We start from the raw sequence: 19,117 nt of genomic DNA, 5'->3' as shown, positions 1-19,117 counted from the left end.
TATACTGGCATGTTTCCGGACTCCTTAGTCTTTCATCAGTACTGCATCATTTTGTCCTTTCTGCAGGAGGTATTTCATGAGGTTTTTTTTTTATTATACTTCATTCTACGTATATCAGCAGATAAATCCGCTATTTGCATATACTTACACTGAGCAATGGAACTGCAAGTACCTCTATAAAGGTTAGGGAGTTCTTGGAAAATAGCATAAACAATTCAAACACTCCCACTGTTCTTCATGCTCCCTTTTAAAGGTACTTCTTGTGTACTAGGTTCTCATGCATTAACTCTGTTACTGCCCCCTAAAGGCTGGAACTATGTTAGACCATAATGACACTGACATCACGTCTGTCACATTCCACTCCCCCTTGGGAAAAGGCTTTACCAAGCCGTTGAAACTTCTTTAATTCTCAATATGGTAAGTGTCCAGTTTCTTAGGAGTATCCAGAAATAATACTTTGTAGTTACATTTATTTGTCTACTGGATCATTTTAGCAGGACCCTGTCATCGGGGAGCTCATTTTGCAATGAAGATTTTTCACAAACACAAACGTACATGCACATACACACACACACACTTGCATACTGTTTTGCTTGAGTAAAACAAATATCTAAATTTTTTTATTATTTATCTAAAACAGGACAGAAGCTTTTAGGAATTAATGTTCAATGTGTATTGGTGTAAAGAATATATTTCATTATCAAACAAGCAACAGCAAGGAAAATACATAAATGACAAAGAAGTGACCATAACAATATTAATCCATGCAACACATAGCAAAAGGGAAAAAACCTCACCAATCAGCTCTTTAAATGATCATCCTGCCACCTCTAGACTGGGAGGCCCGTGAAGTCTTGGCAGTAACTGATCAGGAAAAATCCTGGGCAGTTCTAGGACCCCTAATTTCTATATCAAACTTGAGTGTGTGCGCTAAGCGTCTTTTTGCATGAGTAGAAAAGTTTGTGCGTTGACCAAACACCCACGCTTCCACTGACGCAAACACACTCCAATATCTACTACAAATAAACAGGTGACCATTTGCCCGAACTGTAGCAACTGCTGTATGTGAAGACAAGTTATACAAGTTGATGCATGCTCAATAAGTTATACAAGTAACATCTGTGTCAACATGTAAAAACAGTTTATTGAAGCAGGTTAGAATGACCCTGACCGTGTCAGTAGGCTTGCCTGTCTTAAACAACAGCACAAACGTTCTCCGCCATCTTGTTACTACTGTTTACTGCCATTGTGCAGAGCCCTCCGTTGAAGACACATCATCGGTTCAATGAAAAACTGGTGTAAACACAGTCTGTTTCTCTAAGTATCACCAGAGTTCTAAGAAGCCCGAATGGAACCATTTCAAGAACCAACTTTCTGGTTGAAAAGGACTATGTGAAGTCTATGCACTAAAACTGGAGACTAACCCATAATCAAGAAAATAAAAATAACATCCTACACCAAAAGTCTGACCACAAGTGGGTAACCTGCATGATGGGCAGCACCTATTTCGTCACGTGATCTTAAGGAAAGTTCATCTCCTGCACGCCACACCTCTCTAAGTGAGTTGAAATGAGGCAACACAGTAATTCTGTCAAGGTAAAGTTCCTATTCGGCTGTGTGTAGAAAATTCAACCTATCCAACCAAGGTCATTGCACAGCGTGTGATGACCTTTGTGTGTGCAGACCTGTTTCAGTAATAGTTTTACCTACAGATACTTTTATTATGACTATGTACTTATTAAATGTTATTGTATGTGTTATGATATTTTAATGATTTAGAATTTAGTGCTGTGAGTTTGATTCCCTGAGTGAGAGAAATAATCGACCTAACAAACTTTACTCTAACAGGAAGTGACTGATCTGTTATAAATCTGGATTTCCTGGTAATTTCCCTTTAAAACTGACAGTGGTGCCCTGTAATGGATTATTAGCTGTTAATTACACAGTATAATGAATTAATTGCTAACCTTTTCTCCCCAACACTCACTCACTTAGGGAGGATTTATATATATTTTTTATTTTAGCTTGTTTGGTACAATCTGATGTGTCACACTTGTGTCTAAATGTTGATAAATGAGCAAAGCAGTTCCCACACTGTGAGCATCATTTCTGTAAAATGTGAACGCGCTGGTGTTTGTTGAGATTACTTTGTTCATTAAAACTCTTTCCACACTGTGAGCACTGATACGGTTTCTCTCCAGTGTGAATGCGCTGGTGTTTGTTGAGATTACCCTGTTCATTAAAACTCTTTCCACACTGTGAGCACTGATATGGTTTCTCTCCAGTGTGAATGCGCTGGTGGGTTTTGAGAGCACACTGTTGATTAAAACTCTTCCCACACTGTGAGCACAGATATGGTTTCTCTCCAGTGTGAATGCGCTGGTGTATTTTAAGAGCACTCTGTTGATTAAAACTCTTCCCACACTGTGAGCACGGATACGGTTTCACTCCAGTGTGAATGCGCTGGTGTTTTTTGAGAGCACTCTGTTGATTAAAACTCTTCCCACACTCTGAGCACAGATATGGTTTTGCTCCAGTGTGAATGCGCTGGTGTATTTTGAGAGCACTCTGTTGATTAAAACTCTTTCCACACTGTGAGCACTTATACGGTTTATCTCCAGTGTGAATGCGCTGATGTTCTTTGAGATGACCCTGTGCATTAAATCTCTTACCACACTGTGAGCACTGATATGGTTTTTCTTCAGTGTGAATGCGCTGGTGTTTGCTAAGAATACTTTTTGTATTAAAACTCTTCCCACACTGTGAACACTGATACGGTTTCTCTCCAGTGTGAATGCGCTGGTGTCGTTTAAGATGACACTGTACATTAAAACTTTTCCCACACTGTGAGCACTGATATGGTTTCTCTCCAGTGTGAATGCGCTGGTGGGTTTTGAGATTACTTAATCGATCAAAACTCTTCCCACATTGTGAGCACTGATACGGTTTCTCCCCTGTGTGAATGCGCTGGTGGGTTTTGAGACCACTCTGTTGATTAAAACTCTTCCCACACTGTGAGCACTCATACGGTTTCTCTCCAGTGTGAATGCGCTGGTGTCTTTTGAGATGACACTGGTACTTAAAGCTCTTCCCACACTGTGAGCAGACGTTTCCTTCTTCCTGTGTGGGACTGAGAGAGGTGTTAATGCTGACAGTACCAGAGGACGTTTGCTGATTACTGGAGCTTCTGGTGGGCGTCAGATCCTCATGTTCAGTCTTAATCTTCACCAGCGCATCATATTTATCATGGTTGCAGCTCTTGATGTGATTGTGGAGGTGATTTTGGGTTGTAGAGGAACGTGGACACGAGGAGCAGGAGAAATCCTTGTTCAGTTCTGAAGTAAAAAATAATAAAATACATTTATAACATTATAAATAATAAAACACATTTATAACATCATAAATAATAAAACACATTTATAACATTATAAATAATAAAACACATTTATAACATTATAAATAATAAAATACATTTATAACATTATAAATAATAAAATACATTCATAACATTATAAATAATAAACTACATTTATAACATTATAAATAATAAAATACATTTATAACATTATAAATAATAAAATACATTTATAACATTATAAATAATAAAATACATTTATAACATTATAAATAATAAAATACATTTATAACATTATAAATAATAAAATAAATTTATAACATTATAAATAATAAAGACTGTTAGTAAAAAAAAGAACTGGAATCTCCAGAGAGACAAAGAGGCAGGAGTACAAGATAATGTGGTGAGGGCAAATAAAAGGTGTATGAGAGGAACTGGGGTTTGAGGAATTTGAAACTGACAGACGAGGTCAGAAAGGAATATGATGTTTGCTGATGACACTGTGATCTGTAGCTGGAGAAGTGAGCAGGTTAAGTTGAGCCTGGAGAGATGGAGGTGAGCACTGGAGAGAAGTGGAACAACAGTTAGCAGGAGTGAATCTGCATGAATGAAAGGGAGGGTGGCACAAAGGGTAGAAAAAGGAATTGAGGTGATGAAAGTAGACAAGTTTCAATATGTGGGGTCAAGTGGAATGTGGTACAGAGAGAAAACAGAGTGGAGTGGCCACCCAGGGAGGATGGAGATCCCTGCCAAGTCTGGTTCCTCTCAAGGTTTAGTCCTGTAATTTTAAGGAAATTGTTCCTGCCACTGTCGCCCTCTGCTGCTTTTGCAGGTTTTTGGTCTGTCTGTCCTGGATTCTGTAAAATTGCTTTTAGGCCATAAGGTGAACTGGGAAAAAGTGCCTAGAAAGTGATTTTTGTTCCCACGTCTGGGCACTACTTTTTAACTGCATTTTTGCATAGACAATGCCGTTACAGACTTTGTGTTAAAAGTTCTCCACAAAATATCCTGCAGTTTTTTTTTTCACAGCCCATAAATGTATATAAATGTAAAATTGAAAAAACGAAAATTATATGCTGCTGGTTTTGCTTCTAACTTTATTCATATTTAGTTTAATAACACAAAATATATCTCAAACTGACATTCATACATGTACCTAAACATCAAAGACAAGTATTCATGCATTAGTATGCTCAAGTGTGGAATCAGACCATACAATATGGCAAATTTGAACAAAATATGGTTGATCTTCAGAAACTGGCACTAAATAAAAACATACATACACATGCCAAATTTTGCAAAACACTGATGTTTTACACATCAAAATTGTCAGTAATGACTGGGTATTCAGAGGAAGGAAACACAAAAAATACACTTTTGTTCAAGATGGTTGAAATTGGTCAATTCGTTACTCAACCCCTTTAGTTTTGAATAATGGCAAAAATGGAGAATTCTGCAATATATGCAATACAACTTAAAATCAGTTCATACATAACATTCCAACATGTGGTAATGTCACACCATGACTCCTTCTAGCATTTAGTACTGGAATGTAGCTGGAACAACCAGGTGTTCTAACTCTCCAATCCTGTCACCTTGTAAGTCACCCTCTTAGCCACCCTGTGCCTGACCACATAGATTGCCATGGTGCAGTCCATCTCCTGGGTAACACAGTGCATCTCTTACTCATCACGATAATTCCTCCATGTCACTATCATCAGAGTCATTATCCCATGTAGCTCTTTCTTCCGATTCCTTTGAAACATTTGCACAATTTTGGCATTGACATAAATCGGTACAACATAGTCTTGCAGACATACAGGAACATCTTCCTGTCTCACATTTGCCTTGCTTACAACTGCAGTGGACTACCTGCAACACACTTTCAGGGGCAGGATTTTTAGTCATCCAGGTCACTGTTAGCTCTCCATCCTCAAGGTGCCATCCATTGCCGACAGGCGAAGGGGCACACATTTTACTTTTCAGACAGTGTCTAATTAATTCTGCCAGTGCCTCTTTCTTTTTTCCATCTGACAGAAACTTTCTCACAGAAAATCATGTAGCTGGCATCAAAGCTTGGCTCATTTCTGTAAATACACATTAAAATTGGAAAAAATATATCATTTTATGCACCATAACTTTCACAACGGCTTCTTTTTTAAATATAGTATATTAGCAATCAATTGAATTAAGAGTTCTTGACAAAGCGATTTCAGAATATGTATATACATATGTATATATTATATATACGATATACACTGCCTGGCCAAAAAAAAGGTCACACACTCTAATATTTGGTTGGACCGCCTTTAGCTTTGATTACGGCATGCATTCGCTTTTGCCTGGCCAAAAAAAAGGTTTTAACTGGATTTAACTAAGCAAATAGGTAAGAGCCTCCCATTGGATAATTACTGCATGGGTGATTATGTTTCAGCTGGCAACAAGTTATTTAACCTTAACTGATGCAGTGAGTAGCTTCTCATTTGTTAATTCGAAAAGACACATCCTATGTATGTGTCCTATATATGTGTCTATATATATATATATACATATATATATATATATATATATATATATATATATATATATATATATACAGGGGTTGGACAAAATAACTGAAACACCTGTCATTTTAGTGTGGGAGGTTTCATGGCTAAATTGGACCAGTCTGGTGGCCAATCTTCATTAATTGCACATTGCACCAGTAAGAGCTGAGTGTGAAGGTTCAATTAGCAGGGTAAGAGCACAGTTTTGCTCAAAATATTGCAATGCACACAACATTATGGGTGACATACCAGAGTTCAAAAGAGGACAAATTGTTGGTGCACGTCTTGCTGGCGCATCTGTGACCAAGACAGCAAGTCTTTGTGATGTATCAAGAGCCACGGTATCCAGGGTAATGTCAGCATACCACCAAGAAGGACAAACCACATCCAACAGGATTAACTGTGGACGCAAGAAGAAGCTGTCTGAAAGGGATGTTCGGGTGCTAACCCGGATTGTATCCAAAAAACATAAAACCACGGCTGCCCAAATCACGACAGAATTAAATGTGCACCTCAACTCTCCTGTTTCCACCAGAACTGTCCGTCGGGAGCTCCACAGGGTCGATATACACGGCCGGGCTGCTATAGCCAAACCTTTGGTCACTCGTGCCAATGCCAAACGTCGGTTTCAATGGTGCAAGGAGCGCAAATCATGGGCTGTGGACAATGTGAAACATGTATTGTTCTCTGATGAGTCCACCTTTACTGTTTTCCCCACATCCGGGAGAGTTACGGTGTGGAGAAGCCCCAAAGAAGCGTACCACCCAGACTGTTGCATGCCCAGAGTGAAGCATGGGGGTGGATCAGTGATGGTTTGGGCTGCCATATCATGGCATTCCCTTGGCCCAATACTTGTGCTAGATGGGCGCGTCACTGCCAAGGACTACCGAACCATTCTGGAGGACCATGTGCATCCAATGGCGGTGCCGTGTATCAGGATGACAATGCACCAATACACACAGCAAGACTGGTGAAAGATTGGTTTGATGAACATGAAAGTGAAGTTGAACATCTCCCATGGCCTGCACAGTCACCAGATCTAAATATTATTGAGCCACTTTGGGGTGTTTTGGAGAAGCGAGTCAGGAAACGTTTTCCTCCACCAGCATCACGTAGTGACCTGGCCACTATCCTGCAAGAAGAATGGCTTAAAATCCCTCTGACCACTGTGCAGGACTTGTATATGTCATTTCCAAGACGAATTGACGCTGTATTGGCCGCAAAAGGAGGCCCTACACCATACTAATAAATTATTGTGGTCTAAAACCAGGTGTTTCAGTTTCATTGTCCAACCACTGTATATATATATACATACACACACACTGACTGGCCACTTCATTAATATCAATTTATAGTTTATACACATACATTTAAGAAAAAGTTATTGTTAATTAGTAAACACCTGTATAAAAATATTTTTACTATTCTACTTTTATTTCATAAGTCTCACTGAGTGCTCACAAGCATGTGCATGTGTGTGTTTGTGTGTCCCTCTCTCTTATTCCAGAGCCTATATGCCTATATGGCCTATATGCTAATACAGTGGATAGAAGATCCACCTACGTGGGATGTTTTGCCTATAAAAAAAATCGCAAATGGAATTTGTTCAGTGGGTTCAATATGTGATGTATTTTATGGCGATGAAACAAGCCCAGCAGAAATTCTACAAAAAGGTTAGTGAATTTCATCAGTACATCAGTACACTCACCCAAAGTAAGAACTGAAGTAGGCACACTACACCAAGTTCCAAATTATTATGCAATTGATATTTTTCTCTGATTTTCCTAAATGATCGTACAGTCAGTATAATTTTCAAGTCATCAACCGTTAGAGTATAAATCGAATTTTATTGAACAAACCTCCCAATGATAACAGTATTTTTTTTTTCAAAAATAAAAAAACTCAAAATGCACTGTTCCAAATTATTATGCACAACAGAGTTTCCAACTTTTTATAGGTTGTAAAGAACTGAAAATAGTCATTTGTTGAATTGGCAGCATTAAGAGGTCACATTCACTGAAATTAAAAGATATTTCAATCAAAAACATCTTAACAGGCCAAGTTGCATGTTAACATAGGACCCCTTTCATATCACCTTCACAATTCTTGCATCCATTGAACTTGTGAGTTTTTGGAGAGTTTCTGCTTGAATTTCTTTGCAGGATGTCAGAATAGCCTCCCAGAGCTGCTGTTTTGATGTGAACTGCCTCCCACCATAATAGATCTTTTGCTTGAGGATACTCCAAAGGTTCTCAATAGGGTTAAGGTCAGGGAGGATGGTGGCCACACCACGAGTTTCTTTCATTTTATGCCCATAGCAGCCAATGACACAGAGGTATTCTTTGCAGCACGAGATTTGTCATGCATGAAGATGATTTTGCTGCAGAAGGCACGGTTCTTCTTTTTGTACCATGGTACAAAGTGGTCAGTCAGAAACTCTATATACTTTGCCAAGGTAATTTTCACACCTTCAGGGACCCTAAAGGCCCAAAACATGACTCCTTCACCCCCTTGCTGACATCGCAGCCTTGTTGGGACATGGTGACCATCCACTATTCCATCCATATGAACCATCCAGGGTTGCACGGCACTCATAATGATGTTTGAAAATTAGTCTCCATATATGTTTGGGCCCACTGCAACCGTTTCTGCTTGTGAGCACTTGTTAGGGGTGGCCGAATAGTAGGTTTATGCACAACTGCAAGCCTCTGGAGGATCCTACACCTTGAGGTTCGTGGGACTCCTGATTCACCAACAGCTTTAAATACCTGTTTGCTGGTTTGTAATGGCATTTTAGTAGCTGCTCTCTTAATCTGATGAATTTGTCTGACAGAAACCTTCCTCATTCTGCCTTTATCTGCAGGAACCTGTTTATGCTCTGCATTAGCCACAAATCTCTTCAGAGTATGATGATCAGGCTTAAGTTTTCGTGAAATATCAAATGTTTTCATACCTTGTCCAAGGCATTGCACTATTTGATGCTTTTCGGCAGCAGAGAGATCCTTTTTCTTTCCTATATTGCTTGAAAGCTGAGGCCTCTTTAATAATGTGGAACATCTTTCTTAAGCAGTTTTCCTTTAATTGGGCTCACCTGGCTGAAATTGATTTTAGTGATCCAAAGAGCCCCGAGACACAATACCATCTATGAGTTTAATTGAAAAATTCAATCTTAATGACACTTAAATTCAATTTGCATAATAATTTGGAAAGTGGTGTAGAATTATATATACACAATTGCATAAGTTTGTAGACACTCCTTCTGGATTCAGCTACTTTAATTTGGACCCATTATGGACACAGATAAACACATACAGCTAGTCCCTGTAGAGAAGTATTACCAATAGTATAGGACTCCCTGGAACAGAGAAACCATGAACCTATTTGCACTATGCATAAAATCTGGTGTGGGGTAGAGAGGTAAAATGTCCCCTTGAAACTGTGTTCTCTGGAATGATTGAGCTCTAGCAAATACTATAGGGATGTGTTTGGGAGTTGAGGATGAGGTGGGATGGTGATCATCCAACATCCTGATCTCACAAACGCTCTTGTTGCTGAATGCAATCAAATCCTCACAGCAGTGCTCAAAAATCTAGTAGAACGCCATTCCTGGACAGTAGAGACAGTTACTTTAAAAAAAACCTTTTTTATTTCCCTAAATTCAGAAGAAACAGTGACATGGTATGTTTTGTTTCTCAAGGAAGTAGATCCGCCCTACTGAAAATTTTAGAGACTCTGGAAAAGAGGGAAAATTCTGCGAAGGATACTGAAATTTGTGGCCGTGGTCAGAGGCAAAAATGGCCACCTATCCGCCTCTCGCCAGCTACAACCTCTGAGGATGAGGCAAGAACTGACATGGATTACCACCTAACTCTGCTTTACAATTCACTTTCAGGATGGCAGAGAAAAAGTAATGTAGTTATCTATTTGTTGTACAGGAAGAATTCCTCCCAACAAATACAGTAAGGAAGGAAAAAAAAAAAGAAATGGCCAGAACAATGTCAAAGTCCATCCTAATGGATTATAAAGTAAATCAAAAGGTAGGAAATACCTGCAACAGCAACAAACGATATATTAGTCTAATGATTTTGCCACTGCTACTGATTGCTTATTCACACACTCTTTGCTATATTTTGAGAGTTTATAATCTCTCTCTCTCACTCTAGAGTTCTTCTTGTGTATCTGATTCTGCTGGCCCTTGTTCTCCTAGTGCCTTTGGTGATTCAGGATCTCAGGTTAGCTAACACACCTAACCTCATGTCAATATTTAATTTTTTTCCTTTGTGTTTTGCGGCATGCATATATCTTTACATTAAATAATCACAATGGTGACAGTTTATAATTGTTTTCTACTATTTTACAATTTATGATCACTAACTTTTATCAATCTGTCTGTCTTTCTGTCTGTCCCAGGCACACAATACCAAAGTAGTGATAAAACAACTCTCAGAATTAAAAGAAATACTAATGGGGATGAAGGAGAAAATTGAAAATATAGAGAAAAGGATCATTAGAGTGGAAAGCAAAGGTAATATATATATATATATATTATTTTGAGGTAAAATGTTTTTGATACAGTTTTTCTCAGTCGCTTGGACATATTCTCAACATTTTCATGATTATTTTCATAATTCCGTCATTTTAATTATGTTTAATATTTTAAATTATACATAATATTTTGTTGCAAACATTTTCTAACAAAAGTCATAATCACTCAAAAACTGTTAATCGTTAAAATTATACAGTCTGGTAACATTGTTTTTATCCCCTTAGTACTCCCACATGAGACAGAGAAAGTGTTGCCACCGCCAGATAATAATAAAAAAATGCAAACACATGAGACTGTAACTACCTTACCCACACAGGTAAAAACAAACAAATCATTGTATGTCTGTGTTTATACAGTAATTCTGAACATGATGAAAATTACATGCTTTACATACATTTTCTGAGAATAAAATGCATTGTTGCATGACTTTAGTGGTTGATGAAAGGAAGAATATGATAGCATAATTTTTACTACAACCACAAATCAGAAAAGTTGGGACAGTATGGAAAATGCAAATAAAATTAAAATGCAGTGTTTCTTACATTTACTTTGGCATGAACCCAAGATATTTTATGTTTTATCTGCTCAACTTTATTTTATTTAATAATAAACATCAATTCCTGCATTTCAGACCTGCTACACATTTCAAAAACAGTTGGGACGGGGCAACAAAAGACTAGTAAAGTTGTAAATGCTACAAAAACATATTAGTTTAATTGATAAGGGGCAGTAAGATTGGGTTTAAAAAGAGCATGCCAGAGTGACTGAGTCTTTCAGAATTAAATGGGGAGGGGTTCAGCACTCTGTGAAAGACTGTGTGGACAAAAAGTTGAAGAGTAACATTTCCCAACATAAAATACTTGTCTGTTTCATCATCTACAGTACATAATATCATTAAAAGATTCAGAGAATCTGGAGAAATATCTATATGTAAGACAGAAGACTGAAAACCAGTATTGTCTGACTGATATTTGGGTCCTCAGGCAGCACTGCATTAAAAACAGACCCGATTCTGTAGTGAAAATCACTGAATGGACTCAAGAACACTTTCCAAAACCTGTGAACCATTGTCTGTGAGCTTGTCACTGTATCCACAAATACAAGTTAAAACTTTACCATGCAAAAGATAAAAACAGATATTAGCAAGATACAGAAACACCACCACGTTCTCTGGGCTTGAGTTCATTTAAGACACTTTTCCACTTTGCCTCCGTGCATCTTAAATGATCTCAGGCCAAGAGAAGGTGGTAGTGTTTCTGGATCTTGCTAATATCTGTTTTCATCTTTTGCATGTTAAAGTTTTAACTTGCATTTGTGGATACAGTGCCAAGCTTACAGATAATGATTTAGAAAGGGTTTATAAAGTTTATAAGTTTTATAAAGTGTTCTTTTTATTATGTACTGTAGTTGATGAAATACACAAGTTTTTTACTATTTTAATTAAGAAATGTTTTTCTTGAATTGTTGCACTATTTGCCTGTCCAGTCTTTTACAGAGTGGTGACCCCCTCCCCATCTTTAATTCTGAATGACTCAGTCGCTCTGGGATGCTCTTTTTATACAAAATCATCTTACTGCCCTGTTATTAATTAAACTAATATGTTTTTTGTAGCATTACACAACTTTACTAGTCTTTTGTTGCCCGGTTCTAACTTTTTTGAAATGTGTTGCAGGTGTAAAATGCAGGAATGGAGGTACATTAACAAGTTGATTAGACAAAACATAAAATATATCTTGGGTTCCTACTGTCTGCAATAAAATAAAAGTCAAGGTAAATGTAAAAAACACTGCGTTTTTATTGTATTTGCATTTTCCATACTGTCACAACTTTTCTTCTGATTTTGGGATGTAAAAGTATGTTTAGGACAGAAGTGGGTACTATGGTCTTAGAGGGCAGATTATGTCAGTTTGGTGATTTTCCTGCCCAAGCACACCTGGGTCAGTTGAGCAGGTAATGAACACGTTATTTATGGTGTCAGAGCAGAAGAATCAGCAAACTGTGCTGGACTCTGGCCCTTGTTTCCCCACCCCAGCCATAGGATTTGTTTCACCCAGTCCTGATAAGAATCATGTACATAAGTACTATTGTACGTATGGTCTGTCTGACCAATATCTAGTTCTTAGGGTAACATATTTGTACATATTTCCCATCATGCACAGAAAGTGTTTGATATTTACTTCTCTGGATTATATGGTATGCAACATTTTTGGTTTGTACTTTTTCACTGCCTTAAGATGTGTAAAGGCAACATAAAAATGGCATTTTAAATTAGTTGAATGTCTAAACATTGTCATTTTTGTTAGGTTAAAATTGGACCCAACACAGCAATCACTTCTGAGCAGTATGCAAATGTAAAATGGACAGACCCAAAGAAATCAACAAAAGATCTATTACTGGCTGTTTTTGGGAGAAGAAAGTTGGCGACACACACCTACACAGGGAAGTGCTCAAACGCCTTTAGGGGAAGAGAGGCCAAACCTCAGCTGGATCCAGACAAAGTGTGTGACATAATAAGTGAGTTAATTATTTTCTGGAAACACTATAGTGGAAATATTTGTTTTATATAATGCTGACAGTAACATTACAGTATATAGCTTAAACCACAGTCTTTAGAGCATCACATGCTAAATAATCTCAGATTTCAATGCATGTAAACTGATCTTTTCATGGTGTAGAAAAACTGAATTTACCACATCATGGCCCCTTAGGAGTTACAAATGCTCTGTGTTTCTTTGTTAAAATGTCTTTCTGTAGACATTATGAAGGCTGAATATACAATACTGTGGTAGAGAGTGCAGTGACAGTCTGTTCCATCCCTGCTTTTATACAGGGTTTGTAAATTGTTTGCATCAATTTTCAAATATTAATTTACTTTCATTGCTACAGACCAGCTGTAAATTGTTAACCAATGACTTGTAATGCTCTGAAAAATTGGATGAGTGTATCATTGCGTGATGTTGATGGTAGAAACCACAATCATCATTCCTTCTAACATACAGTACATTAGCACTTTTAAAAATGAGGTGTTTAAAATGAATATAAAAATTATTTGTTGTTTTTTGTTGTTTCTTTGTTTTACAGACTACATCAGGAAAAAATTTGGCACAGATATTAGACTAATCAAACAAGCCATTTCCCAAAAGTGTGCAGATGAATGTAAAATGGCGACGAGAAAGATGTAGGATTTTGTTGTCTAGCCTTTGTTGCCTTTTTGTCTGTCAATTTATTTATTTGCTTGCATCATTGTTTGTCTGTTTGTTACTTAATTATAATAAAATTGTTTAAATTACCAATTAATAAGTGTTTATTTATTTAAGCAGGGAAATTTTAATGTAGAATACTCTTAAACAAAAGGTATAATAAGACATACAGGGATTTTTATATGCATTTCTCAAATGTTTATCTGTAAATCAAATAAAATTCCTAGATAAAATCATATTAGAATATTAGGATTCCTATTTAGAGGCCAAAACATTTCTCATAGAATATCCAACAGAATATCTATAGGATGTCCAATAGGATTCCTACAAGATGTTTAATAGGATTCCTATAGAATGTTTAATAGGATTCCTATAGGATGTCCAATAGGATTCCTATAAGATGTCCAATAAGATTCCTATAGGATGTTTAATAGGATTTCTATAAGATGTCCAATAGGATTCCTATAGGATTGGTTCCAAAATATGATAGAAAACCAATAAGATTCCTATAGGATATTTTGACTAGGGTCTTGAGTTTGGTGGAAGCAGTTTTGTGGCCCAAAGTTAAATTATTAAGTCGAACTTAAAACTGATTCAATCAAACATTTCCAAAATACATGAATCAGCCTAAACATAAGGAATGTGATGCGTTTCAAAATATTCAAAATAACTCTGAATGTTTCGATCAACTGATTCGTCGGTTCAAATGAATCGGTTCATCGGTACTGAATCATGCGTGATGCTAACAGTTAGCATAGCAGCTAATAGTGTGTTTAAATGAAACTGGAGTTAAATCTCCTCAAATCCTCACAGTGATGTTTTATTATGAACTCTAGTTTATTAATAATCAGAATGTAGTTAATAATTAAAGTGTAACAAACAAATGGATCAATATTTTACTTACAGATGTTTCACTTTAGTACAAACACACCAGCTGCTGAACTTTCTTCTGTTAGAATCGAGGTGGTTTATAATGTTCAGGTTCATTAGCGCCACCTACTGGATTGCAGTGTGAGTGCTGACATCACCACCATCCATTCATTCAGCTGTATTAATCCTGATCAAGGTCGCGGTGCTCTTCATTATAATTTACTATATTTAATCACTTACACTGAATCATAATCACCAACCCTGTATTTATTAAACAATGAAATATTGTTGCTGTGTTGATGTTGTGGTTCATCCTGTAACAAACTCTGTAGATGAAACCCTGATGAATAATCCAGCCTAGAGAAGATCATGATGCTAACTGGGTGGATTCATGCTCATCTAAACTGGTCATGCTGGTTATGATGGTTGATATTTCCAGCCAAGCCAATCAAAGGACTTTATGCATTGAACTGAGGAACATGTTGATATTCCCAACATATTTAAATACAGAATATCAGTTAGCAATCAATGTTAAATGTAATTAGTTATATATCATTAATATGGAGACTTTTTTGACCAATGTACCAACAGAACTGAAGTAAATGTTGATGTTCTCGATCTACCTGAACACAGAATTCCAGTTAGCGATTAATGCTACTAGTTATATATCATCAATGTGGAGACTTTTTTGACCAATGTACCAACAGAACTGAAGTAAATGTTGATGTTCTTGATGTAGCCGAACACTGAATTTCAGTTAGCGATCAATGCTACTAGTTATATATCATCAATGTGGAGACTTTTTTGGCCAATGATCCAACACACCTGAGATAAATGTTGATATACTTGATGTAGCTGTACACAGAATTTCAGTTAGCACTCAATGCTAATAGTAATTATTGTTTTATTGGCACTATGGAGCAGTTTTTTCACCAACGTACCAACATATCTGAGGTAAATGTTGATATTCTGGATGTAGCTGTATACAGAATTTTAGTTAGCAATCAATGCTAATAGTAATTACTGTTATATTAGTAATATGGAGTCATTTATAACCAATGTACCAACATAACTGAGTAGCTGAACACAGAATTTCAGTTAGCGATCAATGCTGAGTGTAATTATTGTTATATTAGCACTATAGAGTAATTTATAACCAATGATCCAGCACACCTTAGGTAACTGTTGCTATTCTTGATGTAGCTGTATACAGAATTTCAGTTAGCGCTCAATGCTAATAGTAATTATTGTTATATTAGCAATATGGAGTAATTTATAACCAACATACCAACATACCTGAAATAAATGTTGATATTCTCATTATAGCTGTATATAGAATTCCAGTTAGAGCTCAATGCTTTAACTTTAAACGTTAGCATGTTAAAAAGTTAAAAAGTATTAAAGTTCAGTTTACTGTGGAGCAGAAAAGTCCAAACGTCGTGTGTTTCACTTCCCCACAGTCGGTTAAATAAAGCATCGGTAAATAGTCGAGTGAAATTTATTAATGTAGCACTATTTACAGTGAACATTTACAGAATCCAGGACCGACAGACCAAAAACCTCCTGTACCATAACTATACCATTTATCTATCGTCTCTAGTGTTAGGAATGATGTTATACCAGTATCCTGTACACAAGTCTAAAGAACTAATGTACTAATGTACTGCATGCTTACATCACATCTGTATTGATCTCTGTGTATTAGAGCTGTGTAATCTATATATCAGTATTTAGATTTAGTTCTGTTATTATGTTAGTGATATTAAGAGTTCAAGGTGACCTGCATGGTGGGCAGCACTTACTCCATCACATGATCTTAAGGAAAGTTCATCTCCTGCACCCCACACCTCTCTATATGAGCTGAAAGAGGCAACACAGTCATTCAAAGTAGGAGATTTTAATGGAGAGTTTTTCAGAAACAGAAATAGTTTAAAAGTTTTGGAAGTTGGAAGTTCTAGAGTTCACACAGCTGATACCAGACAACTTGAATCGTCTGCTTCTGAACGTTACCACCGGTCGAGGTAAATCCAATCTCTTCACCGGAGTGTGGTGACCTCTGTGCTCCACATCTGTTCATCTACTCACTCACTCAGGGAGGATTCATATATTTTATTTTTTAGCCTGTTTGGTACAATCTGATGTGTCACACTTGTGTCTAAAGCAGCTCCCACACTGTGAGCATCATTTCTGTAAAATGTGAATGCACTGGTGTTTTAGTTCACTCTGTTGATTAAAACTCTTCCCACACTGTGAGCACTGATACGGTTTCTCTCCAGTGTGAATGCGCTGGTGTCTTTTGAGATGACTTTGACGATTAAAACTCTTTCCACACTGTGAGCACTGATACGGTTTCTCTCCAGTGTGAATGCGCTGGTGTTCGTTAAGATAACATTGATGCTTGAAACTCTTTCCACACTGTGAGCACTGATACGGTTTCTCTCCAGTGTGAATGCGCTGGTGTTCTTTGAGATGACTCTGTTGATTAAAAGTCTTCCCACACTGAGAGCACTGATACGATTTCTCTCCAGTGTGAATGCGCTGGTGTATTTTGAGAGCACTCTGATGATTAAAACTCTTTCCACATTGTGAGCAGTGATATGGTTTCTCTCCAGTGTGAATGAGCTGGTGTCTTTTAAGATGACTTTGACGATTAAAACTCTTTCCACACTGTGAGCACTGATACGGTTTCTCTCCAGTATGAACACGCTGGTGTTCTTTGAGATAACATTGATGCTTGAAACTCTTTCCACACTGTGAGCACTGATACGGTTTCTCTCTAGTGTGAATGCACTGGTGTTCTTTGAGATTACTCTGTTGATTAAAACTCTTCCCACACTGTGAGCAGTGATACGGTTTCTCTCCAGTGTGAATGCGCTGGTGTGTTTTGAAATTATTCTGTTGATAAAAACTCTTTCCACACTGTGAGCACTGAAACGGTTTCTCTCCAGTGTGAATGCGCTGGTGTTCTTTGAGATTACTCTGTTGAGTAAAACTCTTTCCACACTGTGAGCACTGAAACGGTTTCTCTCCAGTGTGAATGCGCTGGTGTTCTTTGAGATAACTTTGACGCCTAAAACTCTTTCCACACTGTGAGCACAGATACGGTTTCTCTCCAGTGTGAATGCGCTGGTGTTTTTTAAGATTACTCTGTTGATTAAAACTCTTCCCACATTGTGAGCACTGATACGGTTTCTTTCCAGTGTGAATGCGCTGGTGTATTTTGAAATTACTCTGGTACCTAAAGCTCTTCCCACACTGTGAGCACTGATGAGGTTTCTTTCCAGTGTGAATGCGCTGGTGTATTTTTAGATTCCTCCGTGTACTGAAGCTCTTCCCACACTGTGAGCAGACGTTTCCTTCTTCCTGTGTGGGACTGAGAGAGGTGTTAATGCTGACAGTACCAGAGGACGTTTGCTGATTACTGGAGCTTCTGGTGGGCGTCAGATCCTCATGTTCAGTCTTAATCTTCACCAGCGCATCATCATATTTATCATGGTTGCAGCTCTTGATGTGATTGTGGAGGTGATTTTGGGTTGTAGAGGAACGTGGACACGAGGAGCAGGAGAAATCCTTGTTCAGTTCTGAAGCAGAAAATAATTTAATACATTTATAACATTATAAATAATAAAATACATTTATAACATTATAAATAATAAAATACATTTATAACATTATAAATAATAAAATACATTTATAACATTATAAATAATAAAATACATTTATAACATTATAAATAATAAACCACATTTATAACATTATAAATAATAAACTACATTTATAACATTATAAATAATAAACTACATTTATAACATTATAAATAATCAAATACATTTATAACATTATAAATAATAAAATACATTTATAACATTATGAATAATAAAATACATTTATAACATCATAAATAATAAAATACATTTATAACATTATAAATAATAAAATACATTTATAACATTATAAATAAAAAAATACATTTATAACATTATAAATAATAAACTACATTTATAACATTATAAATAATAAATACATTTATAACATTATAAATAATAAAATACATTTATAACATTATAAATAATAAACTACATTTATAACATTATAAATAATAAATACATTTATAACATTATAAATAATAAAATACATTTATAACATTATAAATAATAAACTACATTTATAACATTATAAATAATAAATACATTTATAACATTATAAATAATAAAATATATTTATAACATTACAAATAATAAAATACATTTATAACATTATAAATAATAAAATACATTTATAACATTAAAAATAATAAAATACATTTATAACATTATAAATAATAAACTACATTTATAACATTATAAATAATCAAATACATTTATAACATTATAAATAATAAAATACATTTATAACATTAAAAATAATAAAATACATTTATAACATTATAAATAATAAAATACATTTATAACATTACAAATAATAAAATACATTTATAACATTATAAATAATAAAATACATTTATAACATTATAAATAAAAAAATACATTTATAACATTATAAATAATAAAATACATTTATAAACTACATTTATAACATTATAAATAATAAAATACATTTA

At 36.0% G+C, this 19,117-nt stretch overlaps 2 protein-coding genes across 2 annotated transcripts; one reads left to right on the top strand and one right to left on the bottom strand.

The window, feature by feature from the left end:
- Positions 1-669: 669 nt before the first annotated feature.
- LOC134300311 (zinc finger protein 260-like) lies at positions 670-18,036 on the bottom strand (the record flags this gene model as incomplete). Its single annotated transcript, XM_062985034.1, has 3 exons — positions 670-3,058; positions 7,623-7,635; positions 16,740-18,036. Coding segments are annotated over 3 exons (2,265 nt in total), but the record flags the coding sequence as incomplete, so codon positions are not given.
- Positions 9,633-13,704, top strand: LOC134300238 (early boundary activity protein 2-like). Its single transcript, XM_062984950.1, has 7 exons — positions 9,633-9,741; positions 9,837-9,938; positions 10,065-10,133; positions 10,312-10,426; positions 10,672-10,763; positions 12,751-12,961; positions 13,529-13,704. Exons 2-7 carry the CDS (start codon positions 9,885-9,887, stop codon positions 13,627-13,629), a joined length of 642 nt encoding a protein of 213 aa, XP_062841020.1. The 5' UTR covers positions 9,633-9,741; positions 9,837-9,884; the 3' UTR covers positions 13,630-13,704.
- Positions 18,037-19,117: the final 1,081 nt, after the last annotated feature.

This window comes from Trichomycterus rosablanca, chromosome 2 (assembly GCF_030014385.1).
Source record: "Trichomycterus rosablanca isolate fTriRos1 chromosome 2, fTriRos1.hap1, whole genome shotgun sequence".
In the NCBI taxonomy this organism is placed as follows: Eukaryota; Metazoa; Chordata; class Actinopteri; order Siluriformes; family Trichomycteridae; genus Trichomycterus; species Trichomycterus rosablanca.
The sequence above is the reverse complement of the archived record's forward strand: the minus strand, read 5'-3'. Positions and strand labels throughout refer to the sequence as shown.

Coding starts and splice junctions, on each gene's coding strand:
- LOC134300238 (XM_062984950.1), top strand. CDS start 9,885: ATGGCCAGAACAATGTCAAAGTCCATCCTAATGGATTATAAAGTAAAT. Junction 10,134..10,311: donor TTGGTGATTCAGGATCTCAG/GTTAGCTAACAC, acceptor TGTCTGTCCCAG/GCACACAATACCAAAGTAGT. Junction 12,962..13,528: donor CAAAGTGTGTGACATAATAA/GTGAGTTAATTA, acceptor TTTGTTTTACAG/ACTACATCAGGAAAAAATTT.